This window comes from Protopterus annectens, chromosome 9.part0, assembly GCF_019279795.1.
Source record: "Protopterus annectens isolate FY-2018-M chromosome 9.part0, PAN1.0, whole genome shotgun sequence".
In the NCBI taxonomy this organism is placed as follows: Eukaryota; Metazoa; Chordata; order Ceratodontiformes; family Protopteridae; genus Protopterus; species Protopterus annectens.
In genome coordinates this window covers 1324109828-1324125592 of record NC_056743.1, presented here as the reverse complement: position 1 = coordinate 1324125592, position 15765 = coordinate 1324109828, and the positions used below count along the sequence as shown (strand labels likewise).

The following is a 15765-nucleotide window of genomic DNA, read 5'->3' as shown; positions in this document are numbered from 1 at the left end:
TGACTGCAGTTGCATATCTATCGGACATCTACATTTATGGTAGGTACAAAACTGTACTATGTCCTTCAAGAATGCAACTGCAGTCCTGACATATGGGTTGAATACCATAGCCAAGCTGGGGGTGGTTGGACTAAGCAAGAGATGGTGTAGCTAGAAGGCCCTGCAGGACTGCAGAAGCAAAGCCTGCTCGGGATCTGGAGTATAGTGGCAGGTTGTAGTGTTTGGTAAATGTATGCACGGAGCTCCATGTAGCAGCCTCTAGAATATCTTTTGTAGCCACTCCTCTTAGAAAGGCTATGGATGTGGCCATAGCTCTGGTGGAGTGTGGTCTAATATTAGCTGGCACACTTTTTCCATGGAAAGAGTAACAGAATCTGATGCAGTGTCCAATCCATTTTGAGATAGTTAGTTTGGTGACTGCTTTTCCTTGCACTCCAGCAGCATAGGCCACAAACAGTTGGTCAGACTTCCTGGTGGATTTTGTTCTGTCCAAGTAGTAGCGTAGTTGTCTGTGAATGTCTAAAGTATGCAGCAGCTTTTCCCCTGTATTTTGAGGGTTAGGAAAGAAAGTAGGCAGGTGAATTGCTTGGTTTAGAGAGACTCTGGATATCACCTTAGGCATGAATGAAGGATTGGTCCTAAGGGAAACTCTGTCCTGATGAAAGATGAGAAAAGGAGGAACTGCCATGAGGGCCTGCATCTCCGAGACTCTTCTTGCTGAGGTGACTGCCAACAGGAAAACCGTTTTCCAAGAAAGAAATTGCATTTCTGAAGATGCTGCTGGTTCAAAGGGAGGAAGAGTTAATTTTTCCAAGACGTAATTGAGGTCCCATGCAGGAATTGGTAGTTTCCTTGGAGGTTTAATATTCTTTATGCCTCTTAGAAACTGTCTTAGCAAAGGATGCGAAAACACAGGTGGATCACAGTTGTAGTGTGCTGAGATAGCCGAAGCGTGGATTTTGATGGAAGAGTATGAGAGGCCACTGTGAAACATTTCTGCCAAGTATTCTAATATCTGAGGTATGTTCATCAGTGATGCATCCTGGTCCTTGTTGTCATTCCAGATGGTGAATCTCTTCCATTTGGCTGAATAGGTTTTTCTGGTGGAAGGTCTGCGTGCCTCCAGCAAAATTCCCTGAACTTTTTTGGAGAGGGAGTCATGGGTCACAGTCATGGAACTCTCCAAGCTGTCAGCTTTAAGGTTTGCAGGTTCTGATGAACAGTTTTGTAATTGTGTTGAGTCAGGAGCAGAGGCCATTGAGGCAAGGGCCACGGTTTGGTTTGAGTTATACTCAGTAGCAGTGGATACCAGTGTTGCCTTGGCCAGTCTGGAGCTATCAAGATTCCTCTTGGTTGTTCTGTCTTGATCTTCAGTAACACCTTGGTGAGCAAGGGTAGAGGAGGGAATGCATAAATTGTTAGAGCAATCCAGCTGAAGGAAAGAGCATCCGTTCTCCAAGCTAGAGGATGGTGTATCCTTGTGCAGAACCTTTCCAGGTGATGATTGAGATGAGATGCAAAGAGGTCTATGTCTGGTCTTCCCCATGCAGATGTTATTTGTGAGAAAATACGTGGGTGTAGCATCCATTCGTGTGGATCCAAGAAATTTCTGCTCAACCTGTCTGCCAGAACATTGTCCTTGCCCGGAACAAACTGGGATTGCAAGTAGATGTTCAGTTTCAGGGACTTTTCCCAAAGAATCATTGTTAGTCTGCAGAGGGGGTAGGAATGAGTGCCCCCTTGTTTGTTTATGTACCACATGACAGTGGTGTTGTCTGTCCTTATTAGCAGATGACCTTGCTGAAGAGATTTTCCAAAGGCTTCTATTGCATGTATCACTACCAACATCTCTTTTTGATTTATGTGCTGATGCATTTCCATGGGAGTCCATTGGCCCTGAATGCATCTGCCGTCCATGTGCGCCCCCCATCCATGGTCTGAGGAGTCTGTTGTAATAGTTTGACTTGTTGGAGCTTTGTTGAAAAGCATGCCTTCGTTTAAGTGACTTGCTTGAGCCCACCACAAAAATTCCCTTTGCAGGCATGGTATGAGTGGTATTATGTCTTCTAGGTTGTGGCTGTGTTGCGACCACAAGCTTTTTAGGTACCATTGCAGCTTTCTCATGTGTAGTCTTGCCAGAGGGATTAGAAGAATGCAAGATGCCATGAACCCCAGGGCCTGCAGGGTCTTCCTTGCGGTCAGGTGGGTTAGTTTTGCTAGGCTTTTGAAGTAATCTGTTAAATGCTCTTGTTTCTCCTCTGTGAGGAAAGCCATTTGTAGCTGTGTCCAGCTTTGCTCCTAGAAAAATAATCTCTTGGGATGGCAGTAGTCTTGATTTTTGAATGTTGACTGTGTATCCCAAAGCCTGCAGCAATTGAATGACATAGTCCAAGTGGTTTATCAAGGTTTGTTTGCTGTCTGCTTGTATGAGACAGTCGTCCAGGTAAGGGTATATTTGAATCCCCTGGAGTCTGCAATGTGCCACTACTGATGCCAGGCATTTTGTGAATACTCTGGGCGCAGTAGATAAGCCAAACGGCAATGCTGACAATTGATAGTGCTCTGTTCCTGCAAGAAATCTGAGGTATCTTTCTGCAACTGTGTCTGATAGGGACATGCAGGTATGCCTCCTTGAGGTCCAGAGTAACCAGCCAAGACCCCTTGCCCAGCATGGGAAGAAGTTGCTGTAACGTCAGCATCTTGAATTTTGGCACCATGAGAAAAGTATTTAGAACGGACAAGTCCAATATAGGCCTCCATTGTTTTTCTTTTCTTGGAACAAGGAACAGTCCTGAGTAAAATCCCTGGCCTTGTTCCTGAGGAGGAACCTTCTCTATTGCTTTTATTTGTAACAGCTTTGAGACTTCTATGAGTGCCTCTGCCTTTTGATTTTGTGTCAGGTTTGGCATGCCTTGTCCCATTGGTAAGGTATGGAAGTGGGACCTGTAACCTCTGTCTATTATGTCCAGAATCCAATTGTCCTTTGTTATAATGTGCCAGTTTTTTGAGAATAGGGATAATTTTCCACCTAGAGGTGCTTCTCTGAGCATTGGTAGGCGGAGTGAAAGGTAAGTCATTGTGATTGTCCCCGTGGTGCAGGTGAACTACCTGTGCCACTTCTGTGATTTTGTGGTTGCCATTGGCGACCCCTATAGGAGCCTCGGTATTGCCCTCTACCTCATGCACGCCTGTTCTTTCCCCTTTGAAACTTGTCAGAGTCTGGAAAGGACCAATTCTTTGAAGGCCAATTCCTGCTGAATCTTGGTGGCTGAACCTGGAGGAAATCCTTTACTGTCTGTACTGATTTTGCCTTCTCCTCAATAGACTTCAACACATCCTGAGCATTAGGACCAAAAAGCTTCTGTTTATCCAGAGGTGCGTCCAGGAGCTTTACTTTAACATGATCCGGCAGTGGCTGTTCTTTCAACCAAGCATGTCTACGGATAACAGCCCCTGTCATAGCTACCCTACATGAAGCCTCCAATGCATCATAACCACACTGAAGAAAATGATTGCTAACCTGCTGGGTATTATGAACCAAATCCTGCAATGCCTTTCTATCTATAGGCTCAGGAGAGGCTAGCTTTTTCTGAAAATCATCCAATAAATAATCCTGGTACTGAAATATATGAAAAAGGCAGTTAAGTGACCTCATGGCAAGGGTGGAAGAGGTATAAACTTTTTTACCCAATCTCTCCAGAGACCTTGCTTCCCTGTCCGCTGGCAGTGGATTCTTGGCTGAGGAGGTAGCCACTCCTTTGGGGCCCTGTGAAATAGTTTCTAGATCCACAGAGTGGGCCTTAAAGAGATGTTTGTGAGTGCCAGGAACCCTGTAATATCTGTCTGGCTTGACAGGAGCAGGAGGGAGAGAATCAGGGAAAGCACTGGAGTCGGAGAATACATCATCCAGGACATCCAAAACTGGAGAGATAGCTAAAGGTCTGTGCTGGGGTAATTTAAGGAAGGTACATAGCCTTTTCCTGGAATCAGAAAATTCCTGACCCTGCCACTTAAAATGTTCCCTCATGGAGTGGAGAACTTCACCGAAAGAAAAATCCTCTGGAGGAGAGGCAGAGGGAATTGATTCCTCAACATCAGAGTCCTCATAGGCCTGGAAGGATTCTTCTTGGGTATCTGAATGCTCTGAACCCCCAGAGGCTTCATCTGAAGAGAGGTTGTCTGCCTGCTCAGTTCTAGGCCTTTTTTCTGCAGGCAGCTGAGAACCTCTGTCTGGGTGAGGCTGAGACCCCCTGATAAGAGAGATTAGATCTGCAGCAAGAGACATGATCTGTCTATCAGAAGAAGGAGCCTGAGAAGTAGGCTTAGGATGGGCCTTGGCCTGGCTGGCGGCCTTAGCACGTGCAAAGGCCTTGATGGACATAGATACAGGAGGCCTAGCTGCCCCACGTGCAGGGGTAACTTTGTCCATGGGAATGGTGTCGGGTAGATCCAGAACTTCGGTTTCTGGAGGAAAATCAACAACCGGCACCGGAGTAGTCTCAGAGACCGAAGAACGTGTCAACGCGGTGTCGTCAGCCTGGAGCGGTTGAATTACTGCTTCCGAAGGGACCGAAGCACTCGCGGAGGGCTTAGGCATTGTTTCGGTGGAAGATGCGGGCTGAGGATGTCGGTCCCGGTCCTTTTGTTTTTTGGTAGTTTGTGCTGTCGGTTGTTCCGATGGCATGATGTAAGCGTAAGATCCGCCAAAAAAGTTTTCGGCAAATTCTGCCCGGCGCCTGAGAGTGCGCTTATTAAAGCAAGCACAGGCCGAGACGTCGTGGTCTGGGCCCAGGCAAGGGAGGCAGTAAGAATGGAAGTCCTTATGAGGTATTTGTTTACCACAAGACAAACAATTATTAACTTTCTCAATTTGTTCTGACATCGGCTGAGGCAAGAAAAAATGTTCCCCAACGGGGTACTTAGCTTTTAGATGACTTCGGTAACTGAAAACACAGGAGCTGACCGACCGGCACTTGCGAACTGCTTCTGCTTCGGGCACCGCGGCAAGAAAGACTGAAGAAGATGGCGTCGGCTGATGCCTTTATACTCCAGCCGCTCTGACGTCGGGGAGGAGGTGACATCGGCCGACGCCGGACCCAGACTTTGGAATCTGGCCGACCGAAGGGCTGCCTGAGGCAGGACAACCCATATGTCAAGATTGCAGTTGCATTCTTGAAGGACATCTTTGACTACATCCACTACAACTCAAATTTAAATCTGTTACAGTTTTATATTTTGGAATAAGATGCAACTGTCCATCTTAAAGCATTGCCCACATCCTTCCCAAATGCATTCCTTACATCCAAACATTTAAATCTGTTACTGCCCACCTTGAACATCCTCCATGTTCTTCCTACGTCCCCATACTTTCCAAATTTAAATGCATTACTATTCAGTTTTCACATTTTTCTTAGATACATCTGCTACTTCCTTAATTTGAATCTGTTACTGTCCACCCACTCCCTCTCTCCCCTACTTCTCAAAGTTAAATCCATTACTGCTGGAGTGTCTTCCATATTATTCCAATGATTGCCATTTCCCAAATTTAAATCTATTACTGTCCTTGTCTATTATTCACATTCCTCCTAACTATAGCCACGAATTCCCAAATTAAAACCCAGTTCTACCCATGCTAAAAATCCTCTGCATTCTTCCTACTTGTACCCATTTCCAAACTTAACTCTGACAGTGTCCATTTCAAGAGTATGTATTTATATGTTAGATGCAGTTACTTACAACATAATGAAACTTGCAGAGAATGTCTTCCAGTAGAAGTCTACATTAAAACTACTCCTTTAGGAGCAAAATAAAGGCCAAATGGTGTTCAATTTTGCATGACTACATTTAAGCAAGCAATAATGCCCGACAGGGTGCGTGTTAATGTGCAATTAACGCCAGACGCCGCAGGCGGAGGGCCTCTACACCCCTGGAAGGGCATTTAAACACACACCCTAGAGATCATTACTGCTCTTAGAAAATGGGCTCTCTGTAAAACTGTTTTACTTATTTTTTTTAAGTACTATTTTATTTATATATTTAATATATATAGATTTTTGATGTAAAACAGTTCCTCCACCTAATGTTTCAAACTTACCGTAGTACATGTTAATGGTGTTGGAGGAACCATTTTACATCCAAAACAGAAAGCTAATAACAACCAGGTTTTGTTTTGGTCCCTTAACCCCTAAATCATTTGGTTCACTGGCAGTCAATGGAGACTGAAGTTACTAAATAATGACATACATTCGGGTTTCAGATTTTTATTTCCTTCAGAAAATTCATGCTAACACAAATCCTTTACTTAAGAAATGCTGTAATTTTAGAACAGCAATAATTAATATCTATTTCTATTTTTAGAACAGCAATAATATCTATTTCTATTTTAAAGACTTGTTCTCCCTTTATTTTAGGCTTTATCCCGATTTCTTCAGCTGAAAGATCTAGGATATGCAAACCTCTTTACTGCTGCCCAGTAGTCATCTCACTCACTTTCCCACACACACACACACACACACACACAGCACTTGTGCGCACAAGCACACACAGAGAGACACTCGCGCACACACAGAGACACAGACACTCGCGCGCACACACACAGAGACACAGACACTCGCGCGCACACACACAGAGACACAGACACTCGCGCGCACACACACAGAGACACAGACACTCGCGCGCACACTCGCAAACACACAGAGAGAGAGACACACACAGAGACACACAAACATGCGCACACAGAGACACTCGCACACAGAGACACTCGCACACAGAGACACTCGCACACAGAGACACTCGCACACAGAGACACAGAGACAGACACCGACACAGAGACACACACACAGAGACAGAGACGCACACAGACACCTTTGCTTCAGAAAATGCATGCGAACGGAGACCCTGTTATTCTAGCAACCTTCCAATTTTATAAGAGCAACATTTAAAATCCATTCCCATTTTCAATCCTTTGTCCCCCTGTTATGGGTTTCTCTGTCCAGATTTCTTGTGCTAAGAGGTATGGTTGAGAGGTACAGAAATCACTTAACTGATGGTGCTGCTGCCAAGGAAAACCCTTGATCACTCTCACAGTCTCTTCTGATTTCGTGCATGCATTCACTCACACATTCAGACAGAAACACACACACACACACACACACACACACACACACACACACACACACACACACACACACACACACACACACACACACACACACACACACACACACACTTTCCTGTTTCATTTATTTTTTTTACACTCGCTAAAAAGCAAATGCATGGATTAGCGAGTATAAAATAATAGCTCAAACTGATTTCCGTTACTCTCATACATCCATACACACAGAAAAACACATGCTTTTTTAATATTTTTTTTATACTCGCTAAACAGCTAATGCACTGCTTAGCGAGCATAAAATAATGGCAGCCATTATTTTTTTTCTATCCAAGCTCCACGGCAGCTTGATATGCTGCCATGAAGTGGCCGACATTTTTCCAGAGGGCATTACTTGTACATTAATACCCGGTTGGAGAACGTTCATTCTCCAAACAGGGTGCTGATGTACACTTCGCCCATTCTCTAAATTCTTTTAAAACATCCTAGAAGGGTTCATTGCACTTAAAGCTTTAAGTATATTTCAAGAAAAGAAAAATTAGGATTACAAAGATGGGTGTGATCCCGGCCCAACAGCACAGAGGTGAAGCATCTGTCTGCATCTGGTCTTGGGCTGCTGTTATGATTGGGGGGGGGGGGGGCTGCAGAAATTTCAGACAGCTAGATCTCTTATCCTGAAGGGAGGTCAAATTGGGGAAGGGATGGTGTGTGTGTGTGTGTGTGTGTGTGTGTGAGAGAGAGTGTGTGTGTGAGAGAGAGTGTGTGTGAGAGAGACCTCTGGTGAAGACTGGCAGCCTCACAAGCCAGGTGACACAACATGTGACATAACGCTCACTGCAAGCAACTCCTCTCAGGGTGGTGATGTTGACTAGCCACCAAAACATGATGGTGTTTGCTTTCCTGCCTGCCCCTTTCCACTGGAACCTCTCTTCATATTTCTGCAGAATCATGCTACCAGGCAAATTCCCAAGGAGTTGCTGTCTGCTTGGGAAAGGTTACGCCCAGAACTATGGGTGGAGAGTCACGTGTATAACCTTGAGGGCTAGGGGTATGCCAAACACTGAATTAATGAGATATCAAAAAAACAGGTGTACATAACCATGCACATACAGAGTGATTTAATATTGTCAGGTGATATGTTTTAGACAGTAAAATTTTTTTTTGTACTTTTCCCCAGCATCTTAACTACATTTATTAGCACTGGGCAGAGACAACTGGCTGCTTTCCCATTAGAGGTTCTTCCTCCGAAGCACATATCAAATAAACAGGTATTGTAATGCAAGTTAAAAATATATAATTTATCACATGACCAATTAAAATTAGGTTACACCTACCTCATTTGTAACCTTTCCTTTGATTCCTGGACCTCGAACAAGCAAGGGAATCCGGACATCAAAATCATACAGTTGTCTCTTATCTATGGGAAGGGAAAACTGACCTGTGGGGTAAAAAAAAAAAAAAAAAATCTTTACAGCAACTTGAGCAACCCTAAAAGGTCCAGCTACCCACCCTAACTGCTGCCTATACCATCCCACAGATGTACTAACCTACTACACAAGTAAGAGCCTTTTCTAGTAAGTCAACTGGACGTGGGATGGTCATCCCTTTAAGTTACTGCAGTCTGATGGACAAGTATAGAAATACTCAAGTTGTGGAATACTGTGTTTGACGTGAAAGCCAGGTCTAGTTTTCTCCTTTGCTGGAGGTCAGTACAAGATTAGGCGGATTTTTAAAATTTATCATATTCTCTTTCATGCCATGAAGACCCAAGGATACAAAATGCTGTCATTGCACAACTAAAGTAGAATACATACATAGCAAATTCAGACTTCACTAGTTAGTTTAGGACAGCCTCCTAACCTTTCCCCAACCTACACAGAGACTGCTGCCCACTGAGCTCATCTCACCACTGACAAAATGCTAATAACTAAAACTGGGTCAAGAGCCCCAGTTACCAGTACAAGAGCCAAATGTCCTGCCTTTGCATCAGTAGCTGGACCATTTTCTTTTAATTTAACTGTGTGAACCTTACCCATGACGTAACCACACATTCAATGACTTCACATTCTGGAATGCATAACACATTCCTCAACATAAAGCTGAACTGTAAAAATGACCAGCTGGAAAATAAACCACTAATTTAATGCAGAAAAAATAAGTTTGTGTTCAAAGTCAAGATACAGTGCATTTGACTTTTGAAACATTGTTTTAATAACAATGACGACTAAAGAGAAACACTTTTGTTTGAACACTCTTCTCCCACTTGAGAAAAGGAATTACCTGAGCTGGGGCTACATTACAACACATTTAGTCAATGACAGACTGATGGACCTGCTTGGTTTAATATGCCATTTACTTGGCTTCATAAATACTATACCTACATGCCCATGTGTTCAAGGAAAAAGAGGAAGACGGGTATATGGTCCTTTCTAAATGCAGTTAACGTTTCACTCTTCGATGTACTCTGTGTGTACTTGTTACAGGACTCCAATTTGTCATCACTGAAGCATCTAACGTGAGCATCATGCACAGTTCCGTGTTATCTGCACTACGTCTTAAATGCTCACATTACATGCATCTATTAACACGCTGCCAATATGGATGTCTTCAGTAATTTCATAACATTATCACAGCATATTAAATTGCAGTATCTTATATGCACAGCTCTAGCCAAAATTCATGCTACAGACACAAGGCAGACATGCAATTAAAATACAGAAAAGCTCAAAACAAAAGATGTTGTATAATAACCTTTTCTGTTGGCAAAATTAATATTCTGTCCTGTAAATAAAAGCAGAGCACTTTTCTAAATGTTCTGTAACCTTCTATGTCAAGGCTACAAGTTAAGTTTTACACCAGTATACTGCGTACCCAATCTGTGTGTACGTACTAAACATGAGTTATATCACTACTTAAGATAATCTAGGCCAGTAACAGTGAGATTATATTATACGTTAAGAACAGCAAAGGAAATGGCAGAAGTGCAGTTTGCAATCACAGTCGTACCACTAACATTTCAATGGGTAAAAACCCCTTGAGAGCAAAGCTCAAGATACAATCCAATCATTTAACGGATTTATGTTATACACCACAAGTCTATGGAAAGTCTGGTTAAACTACTTTTTTTTATGTTTTTTTTTAAATATACACTAACTAGATCACTAATAGGGCTGAAAGGTTTCACAGTGGAGCAGTGGTCATGGAACCACATAATGAAACGTGCAAGACCTGCTTGGCAAACTTACGCATGCCATGTTACAAACTTACACATGCCAAGTTACAAACTTACGCATGCCATGTTACAAACTTACGCATGCCATGTTACAGTAACAGCACACACGTCAGAAATGAAAAGTAAGGGCATTAGTAACTGAAAGTAGTGTTTTCAATTCACTTAAGACAGTCGTACAAATTAATAATTAACTCCTAAAGGTACACAGACAATTGAGAGACTGCAGAAGTTACTCAACAGCTGTTTGCTGTTGAGCTTTTAAAAAACACTGTTTGGCAAACTGCTTCACTAAATCTGGCTGTGACCAGTCAAAGCAAAGACTGTCGGTCCACAATTTCCATTAGTTAAAGAACAAGGATTTGTTAGTCCCTTTCTTAACTACCCAACTATCGGACACAAGATTACCGGCATAAGATGGCAGGGGCATTCCTGTAAAACATGTTGAGTACCTAGAGTACTTCTATAGGATCTAACAAATTGCTGTTGCATGTGGAGTGGTGCCATGTAATCGTTTTCCTGTGCTAGCCTGCGTGTAGTGATGTCGCCGTTACCTTGATTTAGTGGTATGTAAACAAGATTAGGAAACACTGAGGAGTCCGAGAAAAAAGTATTCCAATAAGTCATTTCATTTAGTTTAAAAATGGAACGCAACATTGAACCTTGAAACCGAAATTAAAAATTACTCTAGAATTTTGCTGCTTTGTTGCAGTTAATGGAGATCTTTTCTTTTCTTTTTTTTCAATAATAATTCTTTATTATCTTTCAACTTAGTCATACAAACATTTGAGCAAGAAATACACAGGTAATTACTAAACAAAGCTTCTAAAAACATTCTTACAACATATATACACTATTTACATGAATGCTTCCATATTTTGACATATAAGTACATATAACACTTCTTATCTCTAGGGATGGTATCTTGTAAAAATGATGGTCTTGGTAGGGTTAGGTTTTATATTCTATCTATCCAGTGAATTTCCTAGATTTGATGTATTAAGCCAGTATAATATTGAAAATGTGTTCCCAAATCTTCAGATTATTTATATGTTTGCTATGATTATTGATTAGTAATTTGTGGGCTAATATATGTTTTATCGCTAAGATCTTAAAATTATCCCATGAAGTTTGAGATGAGTTCAGCCAATTTGTAGCTATGTATAGTTTCATTAGTAGGAAGATATAAGCATGATCATTTGGGATCTAGGTAGATTTTTTGGAGGGATATGCAATATCATAAATTCCCAAGAAAGCGTTGAAGTTTGACATCCCATCTTTTGCAGTTGTAGTTTTAAGGAATTCCAAAGTTTGTATATACATTTTGTAGGTTAGGTGGTTAGGGGGGTTCTAGCCAGACTAGCTGTTTTAGAACATGGCAATATATGAAAAAGACTGGTAGAAAACTTTGCTACCTTGTTGTAATGCAATGACAGCTTTGCTTTTTGTGTGCTGTTTAGGTTAGTGAGGATGGGAGTAGTGTATAGCAGGGATGTTAAGTAAGGTGATGTGAGTTGCTGTGTCTGTAATGTATGTCTTAACTCCATAGAGGGAGTCTGATTTCTGAAGTGTGTTTTTTAAACAGATTGAATGATATGCAGGTTGAAACTGAGTTTGTCATCTATAATTATTTCAGAAGCTCTGTTTGGGTTACCACTCCAATTTCGGTATTGTTGGCAGACAATGTTAAATAGTTTTCAATGTTGAAGTGACACCCTGACCCCATGTGCAAAAATGGGAAAAAAGGGATGTGGATGGATGGACTACTTTTGGATTAAAAAGAGGTTATGTACTCACCACAATGTTCCATGTTGGTAGTCCATCTCACCCTTCATTTTTACATATGGGTTCGGAGCCGATCCTCGGATCCGACTCGGCCGATTTACAAGCTCGAAGACTTCTGATTGGCTCATGGCTAAGCAGGTGCACCGGTGCAATCCCCAGATGTTGTTTGCTGCTCACTAGAAACAGAAAAAACCCTAACCAACAAACCAATACTAAAGGGTCACCAACCAAGACAATAAAATTATTACGTCCAGATCTTCCAACATGGGGCAGGAGGGCGGGTTGGTAAAAATGAAGGGTGAGATGGACTACCAACATGGAACATTATGATGAGTACATAGCTTCTTTATGTTTGGTAGTCCAATCTTACCTTCATTTTTACATATGGGACAACATCTCTAGCGCCTTATTCTTGGGTGGCTTATTGGAAAATACTCCTTAGCACCATGGAGCCAAAGGATGCTCTACCCCTGGATGCCAAATCCAACTTCTAATGTGTAATAAAGGTGCGAGGGATAGCCCACGTACCTACTGCACAAATATGATCAAGTGGTACCCTGGCTTGAAAGGCTGCAGAGGTAGACAGAGACCTGGTAGAGTGAGCCTTGATCCTGTGGGGTAAACGTCTGCCCCCTGAATTGTAGATGAAGGCTATACAACTAGAAATCCAATTAGACAATGTCATCTTAGAAACTGGTAAGCCCAACCTGGAGTCGGAAAAAGAAATTAATAACTGGCCTGACTTCTGAAATTCTTTGGTCCGTTGCAAATAAAAACGTAGCTGTCTGTGAACGTCCAGCTGGTGGAAACGAAATTCAGCTGCATTACAGTGATTGGGAAAGAAAACTGGAAGCTCAATGGACTGATTTAAGGTGGCATTAGAGCAAACTTTGGGAACAAACGAAGGACTGGTAAGTAAAGATACCCTGTCTTCATGAAAGATTAAATAAGGTGGCTTAATAGACAGGGCTTGTAGCTCAGATACATGTCTGGCTGACGTAACAGCTACTAAAAACACAGTCTTCCAAGACAAATATTTTAAAGAAGATGAGTGAGAAGGGTTCAAAGGGAGGAGATGTCAACTTGGAAAATTAAGTCCCAAGAAGCCACAGGTTCTTGTAATGGTGGTCTCAGTAAAGTGGCCCCTCTCAAGAAAGTCTTGCATAGCTTACGAGACATAAGGTTGGCATTTGGGGACCCTAAATAAAAATGAGAGAGATTGCCACCAACTGTACTTTGATGGTGGCTGCGGCAGATCCCTGTTGAAAAAGCTCCAAAAGGAATTCCAAAATCACGGGAATAGGATCGGTGTAAGGATCCACGTTCATTTTCTGTGCCCAAATAGAAAACCTCTTCCATTTACTGTCATATAGCCTTCTGGTTGAGGGGTTATTCGAGGATAACAGAATATGTGACACTGAGGAAGAAACATCATGAGCCTGACTAGAGATGGAACTGGAGCAGCCATGCTGTCAATTTGAGGGTGTGGAGAGTGGGATGTAGCGAACCCGACATGTGGGTCAATAGATCTTGAACTGTGTCCAGAATCCAAGGATCGTCCAAAAGAGGCTCGAGGAAGGAGAACCAGACCTGACTAGGCCAGTAAGGAGCGATGAGGATCAACCTGCTTCCCAGCCAGTTGGCTTTCTGAATCACTTTGGGGATAAGAGGAAATGGAAGAAAGGCATACAGAAGTCCCATGGGCCAATAGTGGACCAGAGAGTCTCTGGGTGTTTCCCCCGGAGGGGGAAATCAGTGAAAAATAGCTGCTGCACTTGGCTTTGACTGGGCTGTCAAAAAGGTCACAGCAAGGCTGTCCCCATCTCCGGAAAATCTGTTCCACTTGTTCCAGTTTCAGAGACCACTCGTGAGGCAGTAAGATTGCCCGGCTTAGCTCGTCTGCTATCAAGTTGGTTTTCCACGGAATGTGAGTTGCCACCAGAAAGCGCTGGGAAGAAATCGTCCGTTCCCAAACTCGCATGGCCTCTCGACAGAGTGGGTTAGTTCTGGTACCGTCCTGTTTGTTGATATAGCACACAATCGACATGTTGTCCAATTGCATCGCAATCGTCCCTGGAGGAAGAAGGTCCTGAAGTGCTTGCAACGCCAGAAGCACCACCCTCATCTCCAGAACATTGATATGCAGATGAGCCTAGTGTTCTTGCCATGTGCCTTGAATAGTTCTGCCAAGATAATGCCCCCCCACCCAACCTGGGAGGCATCTGTGGTCACAGTGGCAATGGGTTGGGCAGGAACAAAAGGAGCTCCCGTGAACAAGTGGTTGGGGCTATCCACCAATGAAGGTCCTTTTTGCATGATTCCATCAGCATGATAGGGTGACTCAGCGGTAAATATTGGAATGACCAACTGGGAAGACAGGAGCCATTGGAGGATTCTCATGTGCAACCTGGCTTAAACGTATTAACAGAATGGTTGAGGCCATTGTACTGAAAAGTTGAAGAACCCATTTTGCTTTGACTTTCCGAAGTGGAAGACGACGCTGAACTTGTGAGATGAGGTTTTGTGCTCTTTCGGCGGGGGGACGAACTGTCATATCCACTGTGTCTACCTCTGCACCTATAAAATCACAGATTACGAGGGCAGTAATGCAGATTTTTCCAAGTTTGTGGAGATCCCTAGTTGAGCACAAAGTTGAATGGTGGCGTCCCTGTTTTGGATGAGTAGATGCCTGGTGGGGGCAGTCAGGAGCCAGTCATCCAAATACAAAAACACCTGGAATCCCTGACGTCTCAAGTGAGCTGTCACTACTACCATGCATTTGGTGAACACCCTGGGGGCTGTGGTGAGGCCAAAGGGCAAAGCATGAAACTGATAATGAGTGGCTCCCAGCCGGAAGCGCAGATATCTCCTTAATGCCTTGTCCATTTTTATACGGCAGTAGGCATTTTGGAGATCCAGAGAGCACATCCAATAGTCTTTCCTTAAACAATGGGAGTATCAACTGCAGTGTGACCATCCGAAACTTATCCTTCACGGATTTGTTTAATCTGCTGAGGTCCGAAACTGGCCTCCAGTCTCTGGTTCGTTTTGGGACTAAAAAGAACCTGGAGTAAGTTCAGAATCCTGTCTGGTCTGCTGGGACAGGCTGGATGACTCTTTTTAAGAGCAATTTGTTGATCTCCACAGTTGCCTGATCCCTGTGATTAGGTGGAACATCTGGGATCTTTCTGGGAACAAACGGTGGAAGGGAAAAGGGTAGGATATAGCCTCTGGTAACTCTTTGTACCCACTTGTCTTGGGTGATATTTAGCCAGGCTTCTGAATACAAAGAGATGCGACCCCCCGAATGGTCCCAGAGAAACGCAGTTGGGCCCCACATCAGGAGTGCTGCTAAGGCCACCCTTGAAAGGAATCACGGCCTTGCTGGTATTGCGGACCACCCCTGACTGTAGGGCGACGTCTACCATTTCCTCCTCCTCTGCCTCTGAAGGAGGATTCACTCTGTGTCCGGAAGACCCTCTGGGACTTTTTGAACCACATTTTACCTCCCCTTTGACCTTTGCGGTATGGTCAAGAGGGACCGGTAAAACGGACTCCCACAGCAGAGTCTTTCCTTCCTGCTCACACTGAGTGTTTCTTTCACCTTGGGACCAAACAAAGATGAACCATCAAATGGGGT

General features: G+C 43.3%; 1 protein-coding gene across 1 annotated transcript in view; it reads right to left on the bottom strand.

Annotated features, from left to right (window-relative positions):
* Positions 1–15765, bottom strand: part of GNS (glucosamine (N-acetyl)-6-sulfatase) — a 321939-nt gene that overhangs the window by 117485 nt on the left and 188689 nt on the right. Inside the window, exon 9 of the mRNA XM_044084298.1 lies at positions 8446–8549. Coding sequence (XP_043940233.1) covers positions 8446–8549 — 104 coding nt within the window. The remainder of the gene's footprint in view (positions 1–8445; positions 8550–15765) is intronic.